The sequence below is a fragment of the Phyllopteryx taeniolatus genome, chromosome 21 (genome assembly GCF_024500385.1).
Source record: "Phyllopteryx taeniolatus isolate TA_2022b chromosome 21, UOR_Ptae_1.2, whole genome shotgun sequence".
Taxonomy (NCBI): Eukaryota; Metazoa; Chordata; class Actinopteri; order Syngnathiformes; family Syngnathidae; genus Phyllopteryx; species Phyllopteryx taeniolatus.
The window spans coordinates 14,962,319-14,989,098 of NC_084522.1; the positions used below are offsets into that span (position 1 = coordinate 14,962,319).

A 26,780-nucleotide genomic window follows, 5' to 3' on the forward strand; every position below is an offset into this window, starting at 1 on the left:
GATTAAAAACACAAAAACCCACAATAGTCTATGAAATAGCTTAAAATTGGCATGAGACATGAGAAAGTGGGCCAAAATATCCCGTCCTATATTTCAGGGTGCCAAAAATGTGTGCGTGTGTATCTTTCAGGCGTGGGAATATTAAGCGGACGATAAACTATCACAATATTTTGCCATATTGCAAGAGGCTATAATGATCGAAACAGGATATATCTAAATCGCAGACCTTGCACTTTTATTGCCACTCATCTCCTCACATTACGTTACATTAGCTGTCAAAAGTTGTCAGAACCTGGTTTGTTAAAACAAAGTAACAGCAATCGGACTCTTGTATCGAGTGTATATTTTCTCTCTTTCTTGAAGTAAAAATAGCTACAAGTAGCTGAGCATCCAAATGTTTCAAACATGACATAAAAGATGTTTTAATTGTTGTTTTATTAACCACTTGGGATCAGTGGTTAAATATGCACTGGTAGTATAGCACTAGTATATACTGCTGCTTTCATGCAGATGGCGCTAGGTTAATTCCAACCCAGTGCCCCAATACCCAGCCACTGGTAGCCCCAAGCCCAGATACAAATATGAATATTAAGCTTAATGCAGTGGCATTTGTGACACTTGATGACACCAAACTGGTTGGAGGGTCTTTCTTCATGCAACAAGACAATAATGACCCAAACACATGCTGCAAAAGAACAAAGGAGGTTATCAGTGAATGGTATTAAGACAGGCCAATTCAATCTTGACACTTCAACTCAACAGTGCATGCACTTGACCTGCTAAAGAGGAGATTTAAGAGGGTATTAAAAGGTCCTCTCATCAGGGGTCACCACAACTCCTGGTAGTAACTCGCCAGATTATTATTATTTTTTTGGCACAATTTTTTTCACGGCGGATTCCTGACGCACCCCTCCAATTGATCTCTGCTCGGAGTGCTTCAGTGGCAGGTACACTGGCTAGGAATCTAACAAATGCCGTCTCAACTCAAGATCAGCACGTAGCACCAGTCCAAGAGACTGAAGGAACTAAACCCCCACAACAAACAACAATGACAAAAGCCTTGGTAAAGCTTCACAAAAGACAAATGCAAATGTTTGGTGATGTCAGTGGGTCACAGGCTTGCTGCAATTGATTTTTGTAAGTAAAGGATTCACGACTAATTATTAAGTCTGACTCACATTAATTTGATTCTAACACCTCACCTAAAAATGTTTTTTTTCTTTAAATAAATAATGCTAACTTCTAAGTTGTGTAACAGATTAAGATCTGTAAATCTTGATGTTTTATGTTAAACAAATGTTTCCAGTCTATAGGACGAATCAGCCAAGTGTATTACATTTTACTCAACAGAGGCATTATCAATACAGTGGTGCCTGAGTTACAATACGAGTGACATTGGTGATGGAAGGAGGTTTTCACTGAAAATCTCACGATACATGACCCCATTCATTCTTTCCTTTACACGGGCATCCTGGTCCCTTTGCAGAAAACCAGCCCCAAAGGATGATGTTTTCCCACCCCCATGTCTCACAGTAGGTATGGTGTTCTTTGGATGCAACTCAGCATTCTTTGCCCTCCAAACACGACAAGTTTGAGTTTTTACCAAAAAGTTCTATTTTGGTTTCATCTGACGATATGACATTCTCCCAATCCTCTTCTGGATCATCCAAATGCTCTCTAGCAAACTTCAGACTGGCCCGGACATGCACTGGCTTAAGCAGGGGGACACGTCTGGCACTGCAGGATTTGAGTCCCTGGTGGCGTAGTGTGTTACTGATGGTAGCCTTTGTTACTTTGGTCCCAGCTCTCTGCAGGTCATTCACTAGGCCCCCCCATGTGGTTCAGGGATTTGTGCTTACCATTCTTGTGATCATTTTGACCCCATGGGGTGAGATCTTGCATGGAGCCCCAGATCGAGGGAGAGTATCCGTGGTCTTGTATGTCTTCCATTTTCTAACAATTGCTCGCAGTTGATTTCTTCAGAGCAAGCTGCTTACCTATTGCAGATTCAGTCTGCAATAGGTAAGCAGGTCTACAATTTTGTTTCTGGTGTCTTCGGTCTTGGTCATAGTGGAGTTTGGAGTGTGACTGTTTGAGGTAGTGGGCAGGTGTCTTTTACACTGATTAACAAGTTCAAACTGGTGCTATTAATACAGGCAACGGGTGGAGGACAGAGGAGCACCTTAAAGAAGTTACAGATCTGTGAGAGCCAGAAATCCTACTTGTTTGTAGGTGACCAAATACTTATTTTCCACCATCATTTGCTCATAAATTATTTAAAAATCAGACAATGTGATTTTCTGGAATTTCTTTTTCTCATTTTGTCTTTCATAGGTGAGGTACACGTATGATGAAAATTACAGGCCTCTCTCATCTTTTTAAGTGGGAGAACTTGCACAATTGGTGACTGACGAAATACTTTTTTGCCCCACTGTATTACTGGCAAGTAGTGGCTGCTTAGTACATGTAACAATAATCAATGTCTCCACAAAAACCTGGCATTTGAACAGGGGCGTGTACAATTTATATCCACTGTACATACTTGTCTAACATGATCGTAATCGACCCTTAAATCTTCAGTGAACTTTACCTGGCAGGGGCCTTCCAAGGATTCCCGAAGATTTGGTGTCCGTGTAGCGACTGTACAGGCCGTCTCTGGCAACTTGACCCTGTTGGCTATCAGAGAAAGGCAAAAGCGACCATGGGAGATGAGGGAAAATAAAATGTATAGAATAGGGCAAAAAGGTGAGCAGGTGGGGGGGAATAAAGTCGGTAGATGAAAGTGCCAGTCAAAAGACAATGGATGAGCAAAAACATACAATAAATTTAGAGCAGAACCAAAGCTGGCCATACAAAAAGGATGTCACAATGAAAGAAAATGTAAGGAAATGAGATGGTCATGGAATAAAACTGCAATAGAGCTTTTGCAGCACCCACTGTTTGGTTGTAAACCGTATGTGTAGTATTGACAGCTGAAGAACCAAAGGTCGAAACACTGTATATTGTTTTGTGGATCAGGAAGTTTAATGCATTAAAAAATGATAAACGCAAAATCGAAGCCAATCCCATAACAACAACCTTCTTTTACAAGGACAGAAGAGAGCGTGCCATCACAGTGATATGATTTTAATTCGAACCGCAGCACATTTTCCATCTCTGTCACAGAAACATGGCTATTCGACTCGGACACCATAGTCTTTCCTTTACGAATGAGTAAATGGTGTCACTCAGTAGGTAGTCAATGGAAGCTCAGTTGAGATCGATTAAGGGAACTACTCCATTATAAGCAAATTATGATCGTTGTGAAAAGGAGGCAGTGAAATAATTTAAAAAGGGTTTTGAAAGAAAAATAAGGCGGCATAATGGGGGAACAAAAAAAATGAAGGAAAAGAGACGGAAAGAGACAAAGACAATAATTGAGTGTACTTGGGAGAGGCTATTTGTGTAATGCAACGTCCCTTTGTTAATGCTCAGTAAAATGTTGCCATTGTACCAATATAACTGGTATTAAAAGTGATGGAAGAAGCGTATACATCATTTAATATAGTCAGGGCCATAAATATTGGGTCACTGACCCAATTCTCATCTTTTTGGGTATAAACATCACCACAATGGATTTGAAATGAAACAAATAAGATGTGCTTTAACTGCAGACTTCCAGCTTTAATTTGAGGGCATTTCCATCCAAATCAGGTGAACGGTGTCGGACTTACACCACTTTGGATATATGCCTCCCACTTTTTAAGGGACCAAAAGTAGTGGGACACGTCAACAATCCAAAATGAATTTTTCACTTTTTAATACTTGACTTTCAGATCTTTCACAGCCAATTACAGCCTGCAGTCTGGAACGCATAGAACGCATCACCACACACTGGATTTCGTCCCTGGTGATGCTGTGGCAGGCCTCTACTGCAACTGTCTACAGTTCCTGCTTGTTCTTGGGGCATTTTCCATTAGGTTTCGTATTCAGCAAGTGAACTGCATGCTCTATCGGTTTCGCGTCAGGTGATTGACTTGGCCATTGCATAACATTCCACTTATTAGCCTTAAAAAGGTGTTTGGTTGCTTTCGCAGTATGCTTAGGGTCATTGGGTCATTCTGCACTGTGAAGCGCCATTCAATGCGTTCTGAAACATTTGGCTGAATATGAGCAGCTAATATTGCCAGAAACCCCTCAGAATTCCTCCTACTGCTTTTGTCAGCAGTCACATCATCAGTCAATACAAGGGAACCAATTTCATTGGCAGTCATCCATGCCCACCTGAACAGCTGAGTAGCCAATTCTCCCTTTTGGTCCCATAAAAAGTAGGAGGCACATCATTGAAATTCCTACACCATTCACCTAATTTGAATGTAAATACCCATTCATCCATCCATTTTCTGCACTGCTTATCCTAACAAGGGTCGGTCGCGGTGGAGCCTATCCCAGCTATCTTCGGGCAGGAGGTGGGGTACACCCTTAACTGGTCGCCAGCCAATCGCAGGGGACATACAAACAAACAACTATTCACACTCACATTCACCCTTACGGGCAATTTAGAGTCTTCAATTAACCTACCCTGCACGTTTTTGGGATGTGGGAGGAAACCAGAGTGACCGGAGAAAACCCACACAGGCACGGGGAGAACATGCAAACTCCACACAGGGAGGGCCGGGATTTAACCCCAGTCCTCAGAACTGTGAGGCAGACGCTCTAACCAGTCGTCCACCGTGCCGCCAATGTAAATACCCTTAAATTAAAATTGAAAGTCTGCAGTTAAAGCACATCTTGCTTTTTCCCCTGATTTCAATATCATTCACAAATCTCAGAAAAAGTACACTTTCAGGAATCACGCCTTTTTTTGTGTTTTCATTTTCATTCCCAGCTTATGTGGTGGGCCCGAAGTCTGGACCGGAGAATACGCAGAGATGAAAATTAGAGGCGCATAAAGAAGGACTGAGGTGCGAACAAGAGAATATAGCCCCTGATACTAAATACTAAATACATCCGTATATTTTCCTGACATATTTTGTAAACTTTGTGAAAGTAATTGTGCCACTCTCTGCCCACTTAATTACACCACAGTGATAAATTAAGTTTTCTAAATCAAGATTGCCAAGACATTGCGATGTCATGCTGCTAGACCACATGGTATGAGTTTAGCTCTGTACTACGCCGCTCTTATTATAGGCTTTACCGATGCCAAGTCTGCTGCACAGGTGCTAAGGTTTGCTGTAATGAAGTAATGGTAAATATCAGTAACGGCAAAAAGTAATTACAGCAACCTAGTGGCACGACCTGTTTTTCTTTTCCTGAGAGGTAAAAAAAAAAAATTAGCAGTCTATTTGAGGTGCAGAGTTTATTTATTCAAATGGCTTTATCAACCAGTTATTAATTGGGGCAGAGAGTAATGGAAGCTTAGTGAAGACATTTTTATCAATGCAAACCGAGGTCAAGCGAATTCATGGTTCACACTTAAGTCTGTAAACATCCGCAGGTGAGAGGATAAGCAACTTGTGCCAACCCCCCCCCCCAAAAATATTGTCTGAAGAACACTTAACCAATGTGCGGATACATTCCTTCTGGAATAACAGTGCGTAGGTTGGGCTCATGTTCTGTGAATCGCAATAACCTAATTAATCATGTCACATACCGTCCCTAAAGCGTCACTGACGTCGATTGGCAAGGATACCAGGATGGAAGGAAAAAAATGAATAGACAATTCAACAGCAGCTATGGGTGTAATTTACATGTTGCAAAAACAAGAAGCCACTGCTGTCATGTAAACAGTGAGTGGCTAAATCTCTCACAGAGTGATATGTATATTTATAGCCGCTCTCAATTCCAATATTACCGACTACATTTATAAAGTACCCAGCATTGTCCAAAGTATTTTATCCACTCTTTTTCTCAAATGAATTTGTGAAAAAAATATATCTGGTGTTTGGTTATTACACAGCTGCTACAGGACAAGTTGTTCCCAGGCCAGATTGCATTTCCACTTGAGCATCCTGCTCCTCAAAGAGAATCATTTTTAATGTTAAACTATGTACAAGCGATATTTTTCGGCAGAAGTCTGTGTGTTGTTTACCTGGTGCGTCTTTCCCGGGATCGTTCGATGAGAGGAAAGTTTTGACTCTGGTTCCTGTGTACCCCAGGGGCAGACACTGTAGCAGCCTGAGGGGGCGACTTGATGGGGGAGGATCCCAGACTGAGGGAGTACTGGGAGGATACCAACCGCTGGGGAGAGTGGGGAGGGGCAAACGGCCAGGGAAGACTCCTCCGCTCCTGACGCACCGCTGTTGAGCAAAATACTATTCGATTAAGACTTGTGCATTCACAACCTACAAAACAATTGCATTACCAGCTTGGCGTCTACTTCTGGTGATAGACAAATCCCCAATTAATGATGGGCCAAAATAAATAATGCTGAACAATGTCCTCATCAATAACCTTTTCATAAACTGAAGAATATTTCTCACACAAATACCAATTCAAACTAAACATATTAAACAACACCAAATATACAGATAAAACTGAAGCAACCAGAGGAATTTGTTAAGTAAAAAAATATTTGTACACCAACAAAGTAACAAGAGGAAACAATTGTGTTGCCCTGTAATAGAACTATACCTTCTCTCTCCATTATGGAATAGGGTTTGATCTCGCTGTCTGGCTTTTTTAGGGAAATTGTTCTCGACTGGGCCACTGCAGAGGAGAACACACTGAGTGTCAAGTATTGGAACACAGGTTAACATTTTACAACCCCAATTCCAATGAAGTTGGGACGTTGTGTTAAACATAAAATAAAACAGAATACAATGATTTGCAAATCATGTTCGACCTATATTTAATTGAATACACGACAAAGACAAGATATTTAATGTTCAAACTGATAAACTTGATTGTTTTTAGCAAATAATCATTCACTTAGAATTTTATGGCTGCAACACGTTCCAAAAAAGCTGGGACAGGTGGCAAAAAAGACTGAGAATGTTGAGGAATGCTCATCAAACATGCCACAGGTGAACAGGCCAATTGTGAACAGGCGGGTGCCATGATTGGATTTAAAAGGAGCTTCCCTGAATTGCTTAGTCATTCAGCTAAGACGGGGCGAGGTTCACCTCTTTGTGAACAAGTGCATGAGAAAATAGTTGAACAGTTTAAGGACTTTGTTCCTTAACGTACAATTGCAAGGAATTTAGGGATTTCATCATCTACGGTCCATAATATCATCAAAAGGTTCAGAGAATCTGTAGAAATCACTGCATGTAAGCGGCAAGGCCGAAAACCAAAATTGAACGCCAGTGACCGTCGATCCCTCAGGCGGCACTGCATCAAAAACCAACATCAATGTGTAAAGGATATCACCACATGGGCTCAGGAACACTTCAGAAAACCAATGTCAGTAAATACAGTTCGGCGCTACATCTGTAAGTGCAACTTGAAACTCTACTATGCAAAGCAAAAGCCATTTATCAACAACACCCAGTAACGCTGCCGGCCTCTCTGAGCCGAGCTCATCTAAGATGGACTGATGCAAAGTGGAAAAGTGTCCTGTGGTCCGACGAGTCCACATTTCAAATTGTTTTTGGAAATTGTGGACGTCGTGTCCTCCGGGCCAAAGAGGAAAAGAACCATACGGACTGTTATGGACGCAAAGTTCAAAAGCCAGCATCTGTGATGGTATGGGGCTGTGTTAGTGCCAATGGCATGGGTAACTTACACATCTGTGAAGGCACCATTAATGCTGAAAGTTACATTGATGTTTTGGAGAAACATATGCTGCCATCCAAGCAATGTCTTTTTCATGGACCCCGCTGCTTATTTCAGCAAGACAATGCCAAACCACATTCTGCACGTGTTACAACAGCGTGGCTTCGTAGTAAAAGAGAATACGAGACTGACCTGCCTGCAGTCCAAACCTGTCTCCCATTGAAAATGTGTGCCGCATTATGAAGCGTAAAATACGACAATGGAGACCCCGGACTGTTGAACAGCTGAAGCTGTACATCAAGCAAGAATGGGAAAGAATTCCACCTACAAAGCTTCAACAATTAGTGTCCTCAGTTCCCAAACTTTATTGAATGTTGTTAAAAGAAAAGGTGATGTAACACAATGGTAAACATGACCCTGTCCCAGCTTATTTGGAACGTGTTGCAGCCATAAAATTCTAAGTTAATGTTATTTGCTAAAAACAATCAAGTTTAATCAGTTTGAACATTAAATATCTTGTCTTTGTAGTGTATTTAATTAAATATAGGTTGAACATGATTTGCAAATCATTGTATTCTGTTTTTATTTATGTTTAACACAACGTCCCAACTTCATTGGAATTGGGGTTGTACTTCATCTAAGATAGTGTGGCAAAAATGTATGTTGTACTGAACTAGCTTACAACATTATTTGTTTGCCATCAAGACAGAACACCACTCGACCTACAATGCTGTGAAAAAGTATTGGGCCCCCTTCTCAAGTTCTTCTATGTTTGCATACTATCACCACTTTAATGTTTAAGATCATCAAACAAATGTAAATATCAGACAAATATAACCCAAGTGAACTTAAAATGCTGTTTTTAAATGGTGATTTCATTTAAAAAAAACTATTCAAACTTACCTGGCCCTGCATGAAAAAGGAATGCCCCCCTAAGCATAATAACTGGTTGGGCCATCCTCAGTAGCAACGACAGAAATCAAGCGTTTTTTTTATAACTGGCAATTCTACTTTTACATCTCTGTGGAGATAAATTGGCACACGCTTCCTTGCAGAATAGTTTGAATTCAGCCAAGATGGAGGATTTTGGTGTATGAACGCCTTTTTTAAAGTCATCCCACTCCATTTCACTTTGACTAGGCCACTCCCAAACCTTCATTTCATTTTTTTTTTTAAACCATTCAGAAGTTGACTTGCTGGTGCGTTTTAGATGATTATCCAGCTGCAGAATCCAAGTGTGCTTCAGCCTGAGGTCAACAACTTATGTCTGAACATTCTCCTTCCGGATTTTCTGTTAAAGCGCAGAATTCATGGTACCATCAATCACAGCAAGTTGTCCAAGTCCTGAAGGAGCATAGCATCCCAAGACTATTAACACTGCCAGCATAATGTTTTGACTGTTGGTATGATGTTCTTTTTCTGAAATGCTGTGCTACATTTATCCATATGTAACGAGACACACACCTTCCAAAAAGCACAGCTTTCATCTTGTCAGTCCATATAGTATCCTCCCAAAAGTCTTGGGAATCATTCAGATTATTATTATTATTTTTTTTTTTGCAAAAGTAAGATGAGCCTTTATGTTCTTTTTGGTCAACAGTGTTTTTTTGCCTTGGAACTCGGCCATGAATGGCATTTTTGCCGAGTCTCTTCCTTATTGTTGTGTCATTAACTGCCTTAACTGAAGCAAGGGAGGCCTGCAGTTCTTTAGAACTTGTCCTGAGTTCCTTTGTGGCCTCCTAGATGAGTCACTGCTGTTCTCTTGGAGAAATCTTTGTCGGCCGGCCACTCCTCGTCCTACTGTTCCGTGTTTTCTCCATGTGAGGATAATGGCTCTCCCTATGGTTGACTGGAATCCTAAAGCTTTAGAAATGGCTTTTGTAACCCTTTCTAGACTGATGGATGTAAATGGCATGTTCTGGAATTTCATTGGATCGTGTCATTCTGTTGCAGCTTTTTTAGATTGTTTGTCCGACTTGATTTTGTCAGGACAGATTCTGTTTAAGTGATTTCTTGATTGAACAAGTCTGGGGGTAACCAGGCTTCGGTGTGATCAGTGAAAATAAATCAAAAATTGTGACTAGCCACAATTAAGTTATCATTTAAAAACAAGGGATAATTACTTTTTCACACAGGGCCAGGTAACTTTGAATATTTTTTTTTCCTTAAATGAAACCACCATTTAAAAACAGCATTTTAAATTTACTTGGGTTATATGTGTCTGATATTTACATTTGCCTGAAATCTTAAAGTGGGGAAACTAGGCAAAAATATCAGAATTTGAGAAGGGGGGCCAATACTTTTTCACGAGACAGTATTCCAATTTGAAATTCTGAGGAAAATATGATAATACGTATTGGAGTTGACCAGAAAAGTTGATCAACAATCCAAGTAGTACTACGGTCACACAGAGCCCTACTGCACTAAAGGCCAGTAAAGAACCAGAGATTCCACTGTCTTTCAGCTGGTCTACAGATTGGAGATTTTACGGAATACTAAATATCTGAACCACTGTTTCACAAATACACCGTACAGTGGTGCGAAAAATCTTTTGCCCCCTTCCTAATTTCTTATTTATTTGCATGTTTTTCACACTTAAAATGTTTCCCATCATCAAACAAATTTCATTATTAGTCAAAGACTACACAAGTAAATACAAAAAAACCCATACAAAACATACACAGTTTTTAAATTAAGGTTTTTATGATTCTGAGAAACGAAAAATCCGAACCTACATGGCCCTGTGCGAAAAAGTGACTGCCCCCCCACACTGTAAAACATAAATGTGGTTTATCATACCCGAGTTCAATGTCTTTAGCCAGACCCAGGCCTGATACTGCCACACCTGTTCTCAATCCAGAAATCACTTAAATCGGACCTGCCTGACAAAGTGAAGTAGACCAAAAGATCTTCAAAAGCTAGAAATCATGGCAAGATCTAAAGAAATTCAGGAACAAATGAGATGTGATTGCAATCTATCCGTGTGGAAGAGGCTATTAAGCCATTTCTAAAGCTTTGGGACTCGAGCGACTCACAGTGAGAGCCATTATCCACAAATAGTGAAAACACAGAGCAGTAGTAGTAATTACCCCAAAAGCACAGCGACGACTCATCCAAGAGGTCACAAAAGACCCCACAACAGCATCCACCCCACAACATCCAAAGAACTGTAGGCCTCACTTGCCTCAGTTAAGGTCAGTGTTCATGACACAACAATAAGGAAGAGACTTGACAAAAATGGCAGCCATGGCAGAATTCAAAGATGAAAACCACTGCTGAGCAAAAAGAACATTAAGGCTTGTCTCAATTTTGCCTGAAGACATCCTGATGATCCCCAAGACCTTTGGGGAAATACTCTGTGGTCTGACGAGACAAAAGTTTAACTTTTTGGAAGGTGTGTGTCCCATTATATCTGCCGTAAAGTTAACACCACATTTCAGAAAAAGAACATCATACCAACAGTAAAATGTGGAGGTGATAGTGTGATGGTCTGGGGCTGTTTTGCTGTTTCAGGACCAAGAAGACTTGCTCTTATAAACGGAACCATGAATTCTGCTGTCTCCAAAAAAGTCCCGAAGAAGAATATCCGGCCATCTGTTCATGACCTCAAGCTGAAACGAATCTGGGTTCTGCAGCGGGAGAATGATCAGAACACAGCAGAAACTCCACTTCTGAATGGCTGAAGAAAAACAAAACAAAGACTTTGGAGTGGCCTGGTCAAAGTCCTGACCTGAGTCCTATTGAGATGCTTTGGCATGACCTTACAAAGGGGGTTCATGCTCGAAAACCCTCCAATGTGGCTGAATTACAACAATTCTGCAAAGATGAGTGGGCCACAATTCCACCACAGCACTGTAAGAGAGTCATTGTAACTTACTGTAACTGCTTGATTGCAGTTGTTGCTGCTAAGGGTGGCCCAACCGGTTATTCGGTTTAGGGGGCAATCACTATTTCACACAGGGCCATGCAGGTTTGGATTTTTTTCCCCTCCCTTAATATTTAAAACTTAACTGGCTTTACTTGTTGTCTTTGGCTAATATTTTAATTTACTTGATGATGGGAAACATTCAAGTGTGACATGCAAACAAAGAAGAAATCAGGAAGGGGGCAAACACTTTTTCACATCACGTATATACCTGAAATATATATACCTGAAAGTTACGTTTTCAAATGGCAAAGAGAGGAGAGAAAGGAAAAGAGGTGCAATGCAAACAGGAACAAATGACATGGGTCAAGACACTGGGAATGTAAGAGAAAAGAAAGAATAGAAAAGTCCTTACAAAAAGCCGTACATCCCCTGATCCGTCAGAGGACACGAAGCCGAGCCTGGGAGAGTTTGATGGAAAAAAAATGTGGAACTGCAATAAAAGTAGATCAGCTCTCATGGGTTCATAGCCCTTTAAAGCATGCTCGTCTCGTCTTGCAAAGGAGGGTGGGGTTTTTTTTGGTCATCTTGTACATATACATCGAAAATGAAAGGATATACTATGATGACAAAAGCAAGAGTTGTCTTTAAAATGGTAGCGTGCAAAATATATGAACATCATAGATTCACATGATGCTCATATGAAAAAATATATCTACGATATATGAAAAAAATGTACTAAATGTGAGGGTGATTTGAACTTGATAAACTTTACCGGATAAATAACAAGTAGTGCAAAATATAAAATACATCCAGGATGCACAGATAATAATTTTCCTTAACATTATACACACAGTTTAACAAAAATCTATGTGCGGTATCTATAGCTTCACTTCCTAATTTTCTCAATTGTTTTTCATAAAAGGAGTCAAAAAATATATATAAGTATTCGCATGCAGATTGGCTCTACTTGGGACTGAGATTGCCAGTCTAAGGTCATGTATAAAGTAGCTGGTTACAGTCTGAATACTTCTTTCCACTAGTTTATAAAGTTCTGTTCTCAGATTTTAAAAGAAAGCTTTGTTACGCTTCTCTCAAATCTTGTGAGGTAAGCACCGTTACAATCCATTCATCCATTTTCCATCCATCCATCCATTTTGTGTAGCGCTTATCCTCACTAGGGTCGCAAGTGTGCTGCAGCCTATCGCCAGCCAATCGCAGGGCACATATAAACAAACAACCATTCGGATTCCCATTCACACGTACGGCACAATGTTGGAATATTGTTAAGAGTTACAGAATAACTTGATGGACACTCATTTCCAATAGCACCTGCATTATAATCTGGATTTCTTATTGCCTGTGAAGTTTTGGTGGTAGGATGATGGCACCAGGAATTCATTTATCAGTCAGCAAAATCAATTCTGGAGGCCATATTTCTGATCCGTACACAAGGAATACATTATTTGTTTATTATTATTATGTTTGTGCTGAATGTCATCCTGTGTTTAAAGTAAGATACTAATAGTTGTGAATATGAAATCTATTTTTCTAATAAAAGTTTGTGAAACCTACCTCCCAAGCACAATTTGTTTTTTGTACAAAATCGGAGTCAGAGTAGCATTTTGAAAGTGTATTGAAGCAGTCAGAATGTTCAATAGAAGAAGCCTTGTAACAATTTTTAGCAGAAAAGACTGACAAAGAAATGATCTAAGAAATTGAAACATGCGTCAGTTACATTAAAAAATTACCTGATTTGTTGAGGAAGAAGCCATCAAACACAACAAAGTTATTGACCTAAGAGCAAAAGAAAGACAAGATTATTCAAACAACTGGCACAGTAATATAAAATGTCACCCAAAATGTCCTCTCCCATTCAAGCAGCAACAATATGCAGTACTTTTTATCTTAAAATAACTGGTTTCAAAGATAATAATATCACTGGCCGAGAGTACAGAAAATCGCCTCTCTTTTATGGCCATGAGCCTGGACAACCTGGATTTTGGAATAATGTGATCTAATTTTAAGCGCCACTTTTTGCATGACTGTTTAGAGTTAACAGTGTGCAGTGCAGGAACAAAGGTTTTGTCAGCATGTACGTGATTGGCTTGGCTTGGCTTTCTTTTGCTTACTAGCTGTTGCTTTAACATACTGGTAATTATGTTGTCTGTTCATGTTAATGATGTTGTTCAATTCAATGTGTGTTTTGTGTTTATTCTTATTTCTTATTATGGTTGATATATACACCTAGGTCTACACTAATTCCCAGTATTCCATCCTCCTTGCACTATAGCCTTCCCTTTGTTTTTTTTATTCAGACAATTGGAAGATATGCAGTGCATATAGAACATATTCCACAAATATTTTCCCGTTGATAATTGGTGGCAGTGACTGCTCCCACAAAATAAAGGGAGAGTTCTAATCACCAACAGACCATAGCACCTTGCAACAAATTAAATGGGATATTCAAATGGAATCCTGCACAAAGCAGCCACATCAGTAGTGCCGTGTATTTATTCTCTTTTTTTTTTTTTTTTTATATATGAAGAAAATGTCAATCCATTGACAAATGAATTAAATATAAAAACATGTGACGATGACATTCTTGTGATTTCTTTTGATTACTTTACTATGAGACAAGGATTTGGCGCCATCTTGTGGCATTTCAGGAAGAGTACAAAAACAGCAAAAAACAGGAGATAGGTTGGCAAAAAAATATTTACATATCGGTGGTTTCACAAAACGTGAACCATGAATAGGCGGGCGAACACTGTTTATCATTTCCATCGATTCCTCTTAGGAAAGTGACTTTTCAAGACCATTAGAGGATTTGAAGACAAAGGTTTTGTGAGTGAGCAAAATGCAGACTGTACCTGAGGAACACTCTGTGTCAGGCAGTAATGCTTGGCCAGGAAAGACAACAATTTGGGAGAGGGCCTGTCATATGCCAGCTGCACTGGTTCTGAATTCTTGTGCTTCAAAAAAAAAAAAAAAAAAAAAAAGAGAAATGTCACTTTTGTTATTGAGACGTATTTCGACGACTTCATTTCTTCAGTTTCAGCAACAAAACAACAGTCAATAAGTGAGCAGGAGCGCCTAAGTTAGAGACAAGTAACAAACTATACAGAGAAAAAAAACATTAATAGATGTCAGTAGAAAAATAAGGATCATGTGAACACAAATGAATATCTTGGGCGACCATTGGTATTTATTGGTAGCACTGTAGATGTTCAGATTAACCTGAATTAATAACATTCAATTTAAAACTTTAGCTTAACATCTTGTCATCTTGACAGTAGATCAAGTAAACCCACACACATACCACCTTATGATATTATGTATAATAGTTAAACTCTATAATAATTGCTGCTCTGAAGCTCAGGTAGTGGGTAATAAATGACAAATTAGCGAGAGAGCAGTTTTACTGGGATGTAGGGCTTCATATTTCATTTATTTATTTTTAAATCAATCTTTCAACAATATTCAAGGTTGGGAAAGTGCTTCGTGGTGGTGGTTTCATCGCTAGCTTTGTCTTTACATGCCAAGTCAGACTGGAACTGACTGACGCAGCGTGTGAATGCTTCACCTGCAGCATGAAATTAAACAGCTCCAATCCATATCCGTGTCTCTGCAAATTCTCGGCTATGAAGAAATCCAAAACACATAGTGGCTCTGCCTCTATGTGCAAACCTTGCTGGTCCTATGGATAGAATACATCAGGGGGCAGTTAGATGGTGAAAGTAGTAAATCTTCACGTAACTGTCAAAGAGGGAAAAAGAACAAAATACTGAAGGGACTCACCAGTAGAAACAACTTCTTGTAGCCAACCTTGAGAAATCCCACAATTGCGCCACGCCCTCTGTCAGTAGGAAAGAGGTGAGTTAAGTGAGTTAAGGGGTGAGTAAGTGTGGGATTGTGTGTGAATAAACGCTGAATAACTTGTCATGTCATATGGATTAACGGTGTTCTGACTTGGGCTCATGTGAGTCGAGTTGCTGGCATAAGCATTAATCATTGCCTCTTTCACACTGACCACATAGCCTGGCTTTTTCCCGGCTCACGGTCCTGTGTTTAAAGCACCGATGTAGGATATGGAGTTAAAACTGAACCGAGAATCTGAATTCTTTTGACGTAGAATTGGAGTCATATCGGATGCATAACAGCGGTGGAACGCCAGCAGAGTCCACGCCCCTTTATGATGAAATCATCTGTTGCTCCTGTGCTGACCTTGCCACGGATGTAATTATGAATAGGCTTTACACGATCAGGATTTTTGGGCCCGATCACCGATCAACAGCCAGCAAGTTTAAAAAAACTGATAACCGATCACCGATCCAATCACAAGATGGAACAATGTGTCCATTTACATGACTTGTTCATTTATTTTATATACTTGTGTACTGTATACTGAGTACATATCTTCAACAACAACAACAACACGACAGAAATATTGGGTGCTAACTTACTGTAATAAAATTACTTGCTTACTCTAACTCTCTCACTGTCTCTCCCACCGGCTATATGGATGGGTATTGTCCAGAGTTTGCGTCAGTTTGGCTTTTCCTTGTATTTTTCCCCCCCCCCACGCTGCGTTGCTTGAACGCGGCATGCTCCTCCTCGTGTACATTCTTCATGTGCCCGATCAAATTTGTTGTGTTGAAGCATTTAGACGACGTTCCCCACGACGTACTTCAATTGTGCACATACTGCAAATAACGTCTTTCTTTGTTTTTTGTTTTTGTCCTGTTCGGCTGTAAGGTCAAGCAGAATGGAAGATCTATATCCATTTTATGCCGGAACAGTTTTACTGTGTCACAGTGGAGTTTTTAAGCTGTGGTTTCTTAGTATTATAATTGAAGTTTATTGAGAATCAGAGCCAAACAGAAGCAAGTTTCTAGAGGGGAGAGAGAAATGAAGACAAGAGACAAAGCACTAATTGTAAACAGGATGAGAAAAGTAAGTCATTACATTATGTACAACAATGAAACATGAAATATGAGGCTGTAGTACTACACCCTGTGAGGGAAGGACAGGGCAAGGACAGTAGAAGAAGCATGGAGGACAAGGGTCGTGAACCCGGGTGTACAACTGAAGTGTGGTGGGATTAACTATTGTAAATTATGAAAGACGATACGATGAGAGTATAAGTGAGGGGATACACAAGCAATTCGCATATTCATGAGTTATTTGTCGCAATAAGTGAGTGGCCCCACACCCAGTAAAAGAGTCCCAGGAGTGTGTGCCTGCGGACACATGCAAGTGAATTGACGCCGTTTTAGATGCACAAAGACTGACAGAAGTCTCCTGTAATTGCTGTGCCCGTACCGAGGAGGCTGAGGACCCCACCCGACCAATCGAGGGGCAGGATCGGGCCCAGGGTCCTTCCGAGAGCAGCCCGGTGGACAGGACACGTCACACACCCAGGGACCTCGGGCGGCGACGTTTTTTTTCCACTGACAAGATTGAAAAAAAAACTTTATTGGCCGTCGGATAGCTACAGTACTACGCCACAAGACACGTGACAAGGCTAAAAACAAACTAGCTTTTGGATTCATATGCGCCATGAAAGCCGATCGGCCGATCAGCATAAAATGCTAATGATCAGCCGATACCGATCAAACCGATCATATCGCTGTTCAATGTAATTATGAAGGCACAACTGCTGTGTGAATGTGCACTATCCACATGGCAATGTCTTCTGTCCAAAAGGCACAGCTGAACACAGTAAATCATTGTTTCAATTACACCTCTGTTTGGCTAATTTACCAGGAATGCAGTGTAAAAATGTCTCGTCTCGTTTATCTCACTCATCACTACAGTGCATGCAGTGACTCAGTCACTCACCTCCCCTACAGAGACAAACAGGCAAAAACATGCAAGTGCAAAGTCATTTAGCGCTAAAGAATTAATGAATAATATACCCTTTGCTTTCGCCATCCTTCATCAAGTAGAGTTGATGAGGCTGAGACTGCAACTTGGCAGCACTTGTTACGGGTGTGGTTAGCTTTTGGGCCTGTGGACAGAGCACACGCACTCATTGTTTGTAATATGGATAAATGACTGAAAATGGTTTTGTGAAACAAAACCCCTGCAGAATCACACATCTCTGTACAATATTTAAATATGCTGATACATTGTAAACTTAACCAATGTAAAATGTAAACGCATCACAATTTACGGTCGTATAATCTAAAACTTCAATCGGGAAGACAAAGGGTTGTTGAAACCCCAAAGAAAAAAAACACACATCGTTCTCGTCATTATGGAACCTTACCTCCACTAGGGCTGCAGCAATGTGGCTGTGTATGCAAGAGCAAAACAGCTGCAGAATGTTGTTTTTTTAATTCACATGTGACCTTGAACAGGATATGCAGTAGAAAATGGATGGATGGATATATTAAATGTATAATACTTATTTACAATTAGATTTGTAGGGATCACGTGACACACGAAACCGCACCCGATTCCCTCTTGAGACGCCAGATGGTGGACCAGAATTTCCTCGAAACCTTCCGGAACTCTTTCTCCATGGCCTCACCGAACTCCTCCCACGGGCGAGTTTTTGCTTCAGCGACCACCAAAGCTGCATTCTGCTTGGTCAGCCGGTACAGCTGCCTCAGGAGTCCCACAGGCCAAAAAGTCCCGATAGGACTCCTTCAGCTTAACGGCATGCCTCACCGTTGGTGTCTACCAACGGGTTCGGGGATTGCCGCCACGACAGGCACCGACCACCTTACGGCCACGAGTGGACATGAGCAAAGTTCTGTCGGAGGTGGGAGTTGAAATTCCTTCTGACAGAATAGACCTTACCAGGAAGGCCGTTCCTCCCAATCACGCCCTTCCAGGTCTTACTGTCATTGCCCACGTGAGCACTGAAGTCCCCCAGCAGAACGATGGAGTCCCCATCGGGAGCGCTCTCCAGCATCCCCTCCAAGGACTCCAAAAAGGGTGGGCACTCTGAACTGCTGTTTTGTGCATAGGCACAAACAACAGTCAGGACCCGTCTCCCCACCCGAAGGCGGACGGAGGCTACCCTCTCGTCCACCAAGGTGAACCCCAACGTACAGACGCCGAGCCGGGGGGGGCAATAAGTATACCAACACCTGCTTGGCACCTCTCACCTCTTGGCAACTCCAGAGTGGAAAAGAGTCCAATCCCTCTCAAGAGGACCAGAGCCCAAGCCGTGTGTGTAGGCGAGTCCGACGATATCTAGTCAGAACTTCTGGACCTCACACACCAACTCGGACTCCTTCCCTGCCAGAGAGGTGACATTCCACGTCCCGAGAGCTCCAACTTAGCTCCTGGGATCATTGGGACACACAAAACCCTCCACCACGATAAGGTGACGGCTTCCATGAGGGGTGTGATATTTCAGTTTTTCTTTTTTAATTGTCATTGTGTCAGCATTACCGCATTACTGCTAACTTTTCATTGCTCAATGACTCTTCGTAGTGTGTTTATGTCCTAAAAGTATATTTTGTCACAGTGTGTGTCACATATTCCGTGTGTTTTTGACATACTTGGCAAATAACATGATACTGATTGTGAGGCAAACAAAAACAGAAAAAACAAATAATAATAATTGTCTATGGTCCTCAGACTATCCATCCATTTTCTTTACCGCCTATTCTCACTAGGTTCGCGGGCTGCTGGAGCCTATCCCAGTTATCTTCGGGCGGGAGGCGGGGAACACCGGGAACCGTCGCCAGCCAATCGCAGGGCACAGAGAAACAAACAACCATTCACACTCACACCTAGGGGCAATTTAGAGTCTTCCACCAACCTACCACACATGTTTTTGGGATGTGGGAGGAAACCTGAGTGCCCGGAGAAAACCCATGCAGCCACGGGGAGAACATGTAAACTCCACACAGGTGGGTCTAGGATTTGAACCCCGATCCCCAAAAGATGTGCTAACCAGTTGTCCACCGTGCCGGCATGCCCAGACTAATCAAATTTAATAAGGTAATCAGTATTAGTATGAGAGGTAGACTATAGAAAATTAATATCACAATAGCCAGTTTTGTCGACTATTTATTAGGACTATCAATCGATATTTGTGTTAACTGTCTACATGACAAGACCCATGACCTGATGATGAGACTCACCTTTGCAGAGGCTCTCCCCAGTTCATCAATAACAGTGGCTATATGGGATTGAAGATCTGGCCTACAAAGGACACATAAGACAAAAAGGTACAGTACATAAGTCTTCCCACCGTAGAGACAGACGTCATCCTCCCCAATATTAAAATATTTTCACTCAATTCTATTGACATAGCACAAGTGATCACTTAATTCATCCATTATGTAAACAGAGTATGCAGAGGAAGGGCTCAACTTCTAAAATGGACCAAACTTTTAATGTGAAATTCTGTTCATAAGGTTAAGAAAGAAATTACCTCCACAAAACTTAATAAAGAGGTTGGAAATAAAATAATGAAAATTACAATTCACTGATTATTACCTCCCCTCCTTCAGCCGTCACCTTATCGTAGTGGAGGGGTTTGTGTGTCTCAATGATCCTAGGAGCTAAGTTGTCTGGGGCTTTATGACCCTGGCAGGTTCACCCATGACAAACAGGTCCTAGGTGAGGGACCAGACAAAGCACAGCTCAAAGACCCCTTATGGTGACGACAAATGATGGACTTCGTTTTCCCTTGCCCGGAAGCGGGCCATGGGCTCACCACCTGGGGGAGGGGCCATAGGGGTCAGGTGCAGCGCGAGCGATCCGACCCCTGGCTACAGAAACTGACTCTAGGGACGTGGAATGTCACCTCTCTGGCAGGGATGGAGCCCGAGCAGGTGTGTGAGGTCGAGAACCTCCGACTTGATATAGTCGGACTCGCCTCCACACACAGCTTGGGCTCTGGTACTAGTCCTCTTGAGAGGGGTTGGAGTCTCTCCCACGGTGAGAGGCGCCGAGCAGGTGTGGGTATACATATTGCCCCTCGGCTCGGCGCCTGTACGTTGGGGTTCACCTCGGTGGACGAGAGGGTAGCCTCCGTCCGCTTTCGGGTGGGAGGATGGGTCCTGACTGTTGTTTGTGCCTATGCACCAAACAGCAGTTTAGAGTGCCCACCCTTTTTGGAGTCCTTGGAGGGGGTGCTGCAGAGCGCTCCCACTGGGGACTCCATCGTTCTGCTGGGGGACTTCAGTGCTCACGTGGGCAATGACAGTGAGACCTGGAAAGGCGTGATTGGGAGGAACGGCCCCCCCGATCAGAACCCGAGCGGTGTTCTGTTATTGGACTTCTGTGCTCATTGCGGATTGCCCATACCGAACACCATGTTCACGCATAAGCGTGTCCACACATGCACTTGGCACCAGGACACCCTAGGTCGCAGTTCGATGAGCGACTTTGTGGTCGTGTCATCGGACTTGCGGCCGCATGTCTTGGACACTCGGGTGAAGAGGGGGGCGGAGCTGTCAACTGATCACCACCTGGTGGTGAGTTGGCTCCGATGGTGGGGGAAGATGCCGGTCCGACGTGGCAGGCCCAAACGTATTTGTGAGGGTCTGCTGGGAACGTCTGGCAGAATCACCTGTCAGAAGGAGTTTCAACTCCCACCTCCGACAGAACTTTGCTCATGTTCCGGGGGAGGCGGGGACATCGAGTCCGAGTGGACCATGTTCCGCGCCTCCATTGCTGAGGCGGCAGACCGGAACTGTGGCCGTAATCTGGTCGGTGCCTGTCGTGGCAGCAATCCCCGAACCCGGTGAGGGATGCCGTCAAGCTGAAGAAGGAGTCCTATCGGGCCTTTTAGGCCTGTGGGACTCCTGAGACAGCTGATGAGTACCGGCTGGCCAAGCGGAATGCAGCTTTGGTGGTCGCTGAAGCAAAAACTTGGGTATGGGAGTTCGGTGAGGCCATGGAGAAAGACTTCCGGATGGCTTCGAGGAAATTCTGGTCCACCATTCGGCGTCTCAGGAGGGGGAAGCAGTGCACCATCAACACTGTGGATAGTGGGGATGGGGCGCTGCTGACCTCGACTCGAGACGTTGTGAGTCGGTTGGGAGAATACTTCGAAGACCTCCTCAATTCCACCGACACGCCTTCCCATGAGGATGCAGAGTCTGGGTTCTCTGAGGCGGGCTCTCCTATCTCTGGGGTTGAGGTCACCGAGGTGGTTAAAAAGCTCCTTGGTGGCAGGGCCCCGGGGTGGATGAGATTCGCCCGGCGTTCCTAAAGGCTCTGGATGTTGTGGGGCTGTCCTGGTTGACTGGTTGGCTGTCTGCAACATCGCGTGGACATCGCGGACAGTGCCTCTGGATTGGCAGACTGGGGTGGTGGTTCCCCTTTTTAAGAAGGGGGACCGAGGGTGTGTTCCAACTACAGGGGGATCACACTCCTCAGCCTCCCTGTTAAGGTCTATTCAGGGGTGCTGGAGAGGAGGGTCCGTCGAGAAGTCGAATCTCAGATTCAGGAGGAGCAGTGTGGTTTTCGTCCTGGCCGTGGAACAGTGGACCAGCTCTACACCCTCGGCAGGGTCTACATGTGTTTTGTAGACTTGGAGAAGGCGTTCGACCGTGTCCCTCGGGGAGTCCTGTAGGGGGTGCTTCGGGAGTATTGGGTACCGAATTCCTTGATACGGGCTGTTCGGTCCCTGTACGACCGGAGTCAGAGTTCAGTAAGCATATCCGGCAGTAAGTCGGACTCGTTCCCGGTGATGGTTGGACTCTGCCGAGGCTGCCCTTTGTCACCCATTTTGTTCATAACTTTTATGGGCAGAATTTCAAGGCGCAGCCAAGGCGTAGAGGGGTTCCGGTTTGGTGGCCTCAGTATTGCATCTCTGCTTTTTGCAGATGATGTGGTTCTGTTGGCTTCATCAAGCCGTGATCTCCAACCCTCACTGGAGCGGTTCGCAGCAGAGTGTAAAGCGGCTGGGATGAGAATCAGCACCTCCAAATCTCAGACCATGGTCCTCAGTCGTAAAGGTTTGTTGTGCCCTCTCCAGGTCGGGGATGAGATCTTCCCCCAAGTGGAGGAGTTCAAGTTTCTTGGGGTCAGGCGGATCGGTGCAGCATCTGCAGTGATGCGGACTTTGCATCGGTCCGTTGTGGTAAAGAAGGAGCTAAGCCGAAAGGTGAAGCTCTCGATTTACCAGTCGATCTACGTTCCTACCCTCGCTTATGGTCATGTGCTGTGGGTCGTGACCGAAAGAACAAAATCCCGGATGCAAGCGGCCGAAATGAGTTCCCTCCGCAGGGTGTCCGAGCTCTCCCTTAGAGATAGCGTGAGAAGCTCGGTCATTCGGGAGGATCTCAGAGTAGAGTCGCTGCTCCTCCACATCGAGAGGAGCCAGATGAGGTGGCTGGGGCATCTGATTCGGATGCCTCCCGGGTAAGGTGTTCCGGGCACGTCCCACCGGGAGGAGACCCCGAGGAAGACCCAGGACACACTGGAGAGAGTATGTCTTTCAGCTGGCCTGGGAATGCCTCGGGATCCGGAAGAGCTGGATGAAGTGGCTGAGGAGAGGGAAGTCTGGGCGTCCCTGCTCAAGCTACTGCTCCCGCAATCCGACCTCGGATAAGCAGTGGAAAATGGATGGATGGATGATTATTATCTATGAGGATTGATAAATCTGAGAGCAAATCTCAATGTGGAACACTAGATGGCTCAAGGGAGTTTCATTTCCTTAATCCACCCTGCCTATAGCAATCCAACTATAAGCATTACAGAAATTCTAAATTCTTCAAAATAAATAAATAAATAACTGTTACAGTGCATAACACACTGAGCAATAAAAATGAAATGACAACAAAGGCAGCGGATTCATCTAAATATGAAGAAGCCAGTACGTTGTTAAATGGGTGGTTTGCTTTGAACAGAAAGGAGATGCCGTTTTCATTGCAACTCTCGGTCACTAGCAGCAGCAGTAGCTTTACCTTTTCGAAGATACACGACTTGCAACAAAGGTCTTGTCCAAAATTGAGAACCTCTCGCAAAATAAGGGGTTAATATTAAAAGGGAACTCCATAACGTTTTCTTGCTTTCTGTGGATGATGCAGCAGTGCAGTGCAGTGCAGTCCAAGCAATCCCAGCAGCAGTGCTGTAGCAGGTGCCTGCCAAGTTAGCTAGCTAACGAAGCTAGCGGTGAGCTAACAGCTGCGTCGCTCGGAAAAACAACAACAACAACACAAGAGCTCATGTTGTTATAAACCTTCAGAAAACGTGTCTTCTCTGCAATGGCAAAGGAAGGACACCGATAACTATGGCACACAGGAAAGACCGCTTATTCTTTAGAATGTCAAGGCACCTCCATTGTGTACCGGTGGTTGAGTCTCTCCAAGCAGCGGCATCTATCTACCGTAATTCCTACAAAGGAGCACGTTCTCTCTCTCGCTCTCTCTCCAACGTTTCATTTCTTGTATATCATCATTGAAACTAATGTTGGAATATTTAAATCGAAAATTACTGAAGTAAAAATGTCCAAGTCTATATTACGGTAATGACGTAACAGGGAAGTAACTGGCGTCACTGAGACCTCATCCCAAATAAAAATGACAATTTTTAATGACGACCACGAAGTTGTTTCTTTTTTTTCTTTCATTTCAAAGACTAGTTGAAAATATTAACGTATAGACGTATCAAAATCCCACCTTTAACTACTGCTCACTTTTCAGTGGCTCAAAGTAATTGTACTTTGCAATGCTAGAACGACGCCATTTCCGTTTTTATTATTATTATTATTATTATTATATATTTTAAATGTATTTAATAAAGTAGGTTACTTGGAGGGCATACTACATTTAAGAAGTCACATTCTAACGAGTTTATTACCATAGGCGATGAGATGCATAGTATGCAAAGCATATATTGTTACCATTGACACAATAACTTGGGTTGCAAATACTACAACTACTATTTTCTCTTCCTGTAGATCAGGGGTGTTCAAACCTTTTCTTGGACAGGCAAAGAGAAAAAATGAAAGGACGCAAGGGCCACTTTTGAATTTCTTCTTCTTTATTTAACACGCTAAACCAGTCCATCAGTATAAGGTAAAAGATATGCGAACTAATTGTCAAACGAATTAATATAAAGCAGTGATTGTTATTTTCTTAGAACTCCACCAGGTGGTGCTGCAAACACGTAAAAATGAAGGCAGCTGAAATTCACGAAAAAAAAAACTCCACCATGATTCATAATAGCGATTTGATTTGTTAAAATGAAGGTGAAACCAATTTATTGTCTTACTGCATAACCACTAATATTTCGGAGATATGTTGTCAATGTTTAATTGATGCCTTTGTTAATGCATTTCTCATGTTGTTAAATAAAGTCGGGACCCTCCCCTTATGGAGCTAAGAGATATGTTTTGCACACATAATTTGAGTAAATATTAGACGGTGAAGACAGTTTCATATTTGAATAAGGCTAAAGATACATATTGTAGTAGGTTGGGGATGATGTGGGAGGCACTTCCCAGGATGCCTTTGAGGATAAGATGTACAGAAAATGGATGGATTGATGTTTATTTATTTATTTATTTTTATTTAGATTTTTTTTTAAATGTGTTCATGAGTGACCAACATGTTGACTATTGAAAAATGTTGATGTAGATACCACTGCTGATGCTACGCAGTCAGAAGCCTGCAGTTGCGTTTCAGAATAGCCGGCCCTCCCACCTCATTTTTTCTCATCGTTTTTTCGGTTCATGTTTCAGCCAATGCTGGCAAATGGAAGATTATTTTTTTTTACTGTTATGATAACAGTTGTTTCACTCACTATATTGACGTCAGAATAAAGCAAAACAGTAACCACTCACACTTCCAAGCCTGTAGGTCTGTGTCGGCCAGGTAAATGTATCCATCCATTTTCTGAACCGCTCATCCTTATTAAACGATATACTTAGTTAGTTGTATTAAAGGCCTCTCAATTGTCTCAATTCCGTAATTTTATTGGGCCTTATACTATGGAGATCATTACAAAAACACACATGGGGCTAACTGCACTCCTCTTCTTTTCCTTTGGGCTTGTCCTTTTAGGGGTCGCCACAGCGCGTCATCCTTTTCCACGTAATCTCCTGCATCCTCCTCTCCAACACCAACTGCCCTCATGTCTTCCCTCATGACATCCATCAACCTTCTCTTTGGTCTTCCTCTCTGAGCTCTCTTGCCTGGCAGCTCCATCCTCATCATCCTTCTACCAATATACTCACTCTCTCTCCTCTGGACGTGTCCAAACCATCGAAGTCTGCTCTCTCCAACTTTGTCTCCAAAACATCGAACCTTGGCTGTCCCTTTGATGACCTCATTTGTAATTTTATCCAACCCGGTCACTCCGAGAGCGAACCTCAACATCTTCATTTCCGCCACCTCCAGCTCTGCTTCCTGTTTTCTCTTCAGTGCCACTGTCTCTAATCCATACATCATGGCTGGCCTCACCACTGTTTTATAAACTTTGCCCTTCATCCTAGCAGAGACTCTTCTGTCACATAACACACCTGACACCTTCCTCCACCCGTTCCAACCTGCTTGGACCCGTTTCTTCACTTCCTGACCACACTCACCATTGCTCTGGACGGTTGACCCCAAGTATTTCAAGTCCTCCACCCTTGCTATCGCTTCTCAATGTAGCCTCACTCTTCCCCCACCACTCCTCTCATTCATGCACATATATTCCGTTTTACTTCGGCTAATCTTCATTCCTCTTCTTTCCAGTGCATGCCTCCATCTTTCTAACTGTTCCTCCAGCTGCTCCCTGCTTTCACTGCAGATCACAATGTCATCTGCAAACATCATGGTCCACGGGGATTCCAGTCTAACCTCATCTGTCAGCCTATCCATCACCACTGCAAAAAGGAAGGGGCTCAGGGCTGATCCCTGATGCAGTCCCACGTCCACCTTAAATTCTTCTGTCACACCGACAGCACACCTCACCGCTGTTCTGCTGCCCTCGTACATGTCCTGTATTATTCTAACATACTTCTCTGCCACTCCAGACTTCCGCATGCAGTACCACAGTTCCTCTCTGGGTACTCTGTCATAGGCTTTCTCTAGATCTACAAAGACACAATGTAGCTCCTTCTGACCTTCTCTGTACTTTTCCATCAACATCCTCAAGGCAAATAATGCATCTGTGGTACTCTTTCTAGGCATGAAACCATACTGTTGCTCGCAAATACTCACTAACTGCACTCCAAGGTACGGAATTGTTGGCAACTTCCCCCAAAAGTCAAAACGAGTGTTGCTAATCTACAAAAATCAAGAGTCAA

The 26,780-nt window shown here is 42.9% G+C and overlaps 1 protein-coding gene across 5 annotated transcripts in view; it reads right to left on the reverse strand.

The window, feature by feature from the left end:
- Nucleotides 1–24,024, reverse strand: part of atat1 (alpha tubulin acetyltransferase 1) — a 26,138-nt gene extending 2,114 nt beyond the window's left edge. Inside the window, exons 1-11 of one of the 5 annotated variants that reach the window (XM_061759925.1) lie at nt 23,452–24,024; nt 19,672–19,732; nt 17,485–17,576; nt 15,365–15,422; nt 15,150–15,263; nt 14,437–14,538; nt 13,315–13,360; nt 11,979–12,024; nt 6,616–6,690; nt 6,074–6,281; nt 2,591–2,676 (exon numbers count right to left, since the gene is read on the reverse strand). In XM_061759925.1, coding sequence (XP_061615909.1) covers nt 2,591–2,676; nt 6,074–6,281; nt 6,616–6,690; nt 11,979–12,024; nt 13,315–13,360; nt 14,437–14,538; nt 15,150–15,263; nt 15,365–15,422; nt 17,485–17,576; nt 19,672–19,732; nt 23,452–23,543 — 980 coding nt within the window. In that variant the 5' untranslated portion in view covers nt 23,544–24,024. The remainder of the gene's footprint in view (nt 1–2,590; nt 2,677–6,073; nt 6,282–6,615; nt 6,691–11,978; nt 12,025–13,314; nt 13,361–14,436; nt 14,539–15,149; nt 15,264–15,364; nt 15,423–17,484; nt 17,577–19,671; nt 19,733–23,451) is intronic. The other 4 variants (XM_061759924.1, XM_061759928.1, XM_061759927.1 and 1 more) reach the window with 4 other exon arrangements.
- Between the last annotated feature and the right edge of the window lie 2,756 nt (nt 24,025–26,780).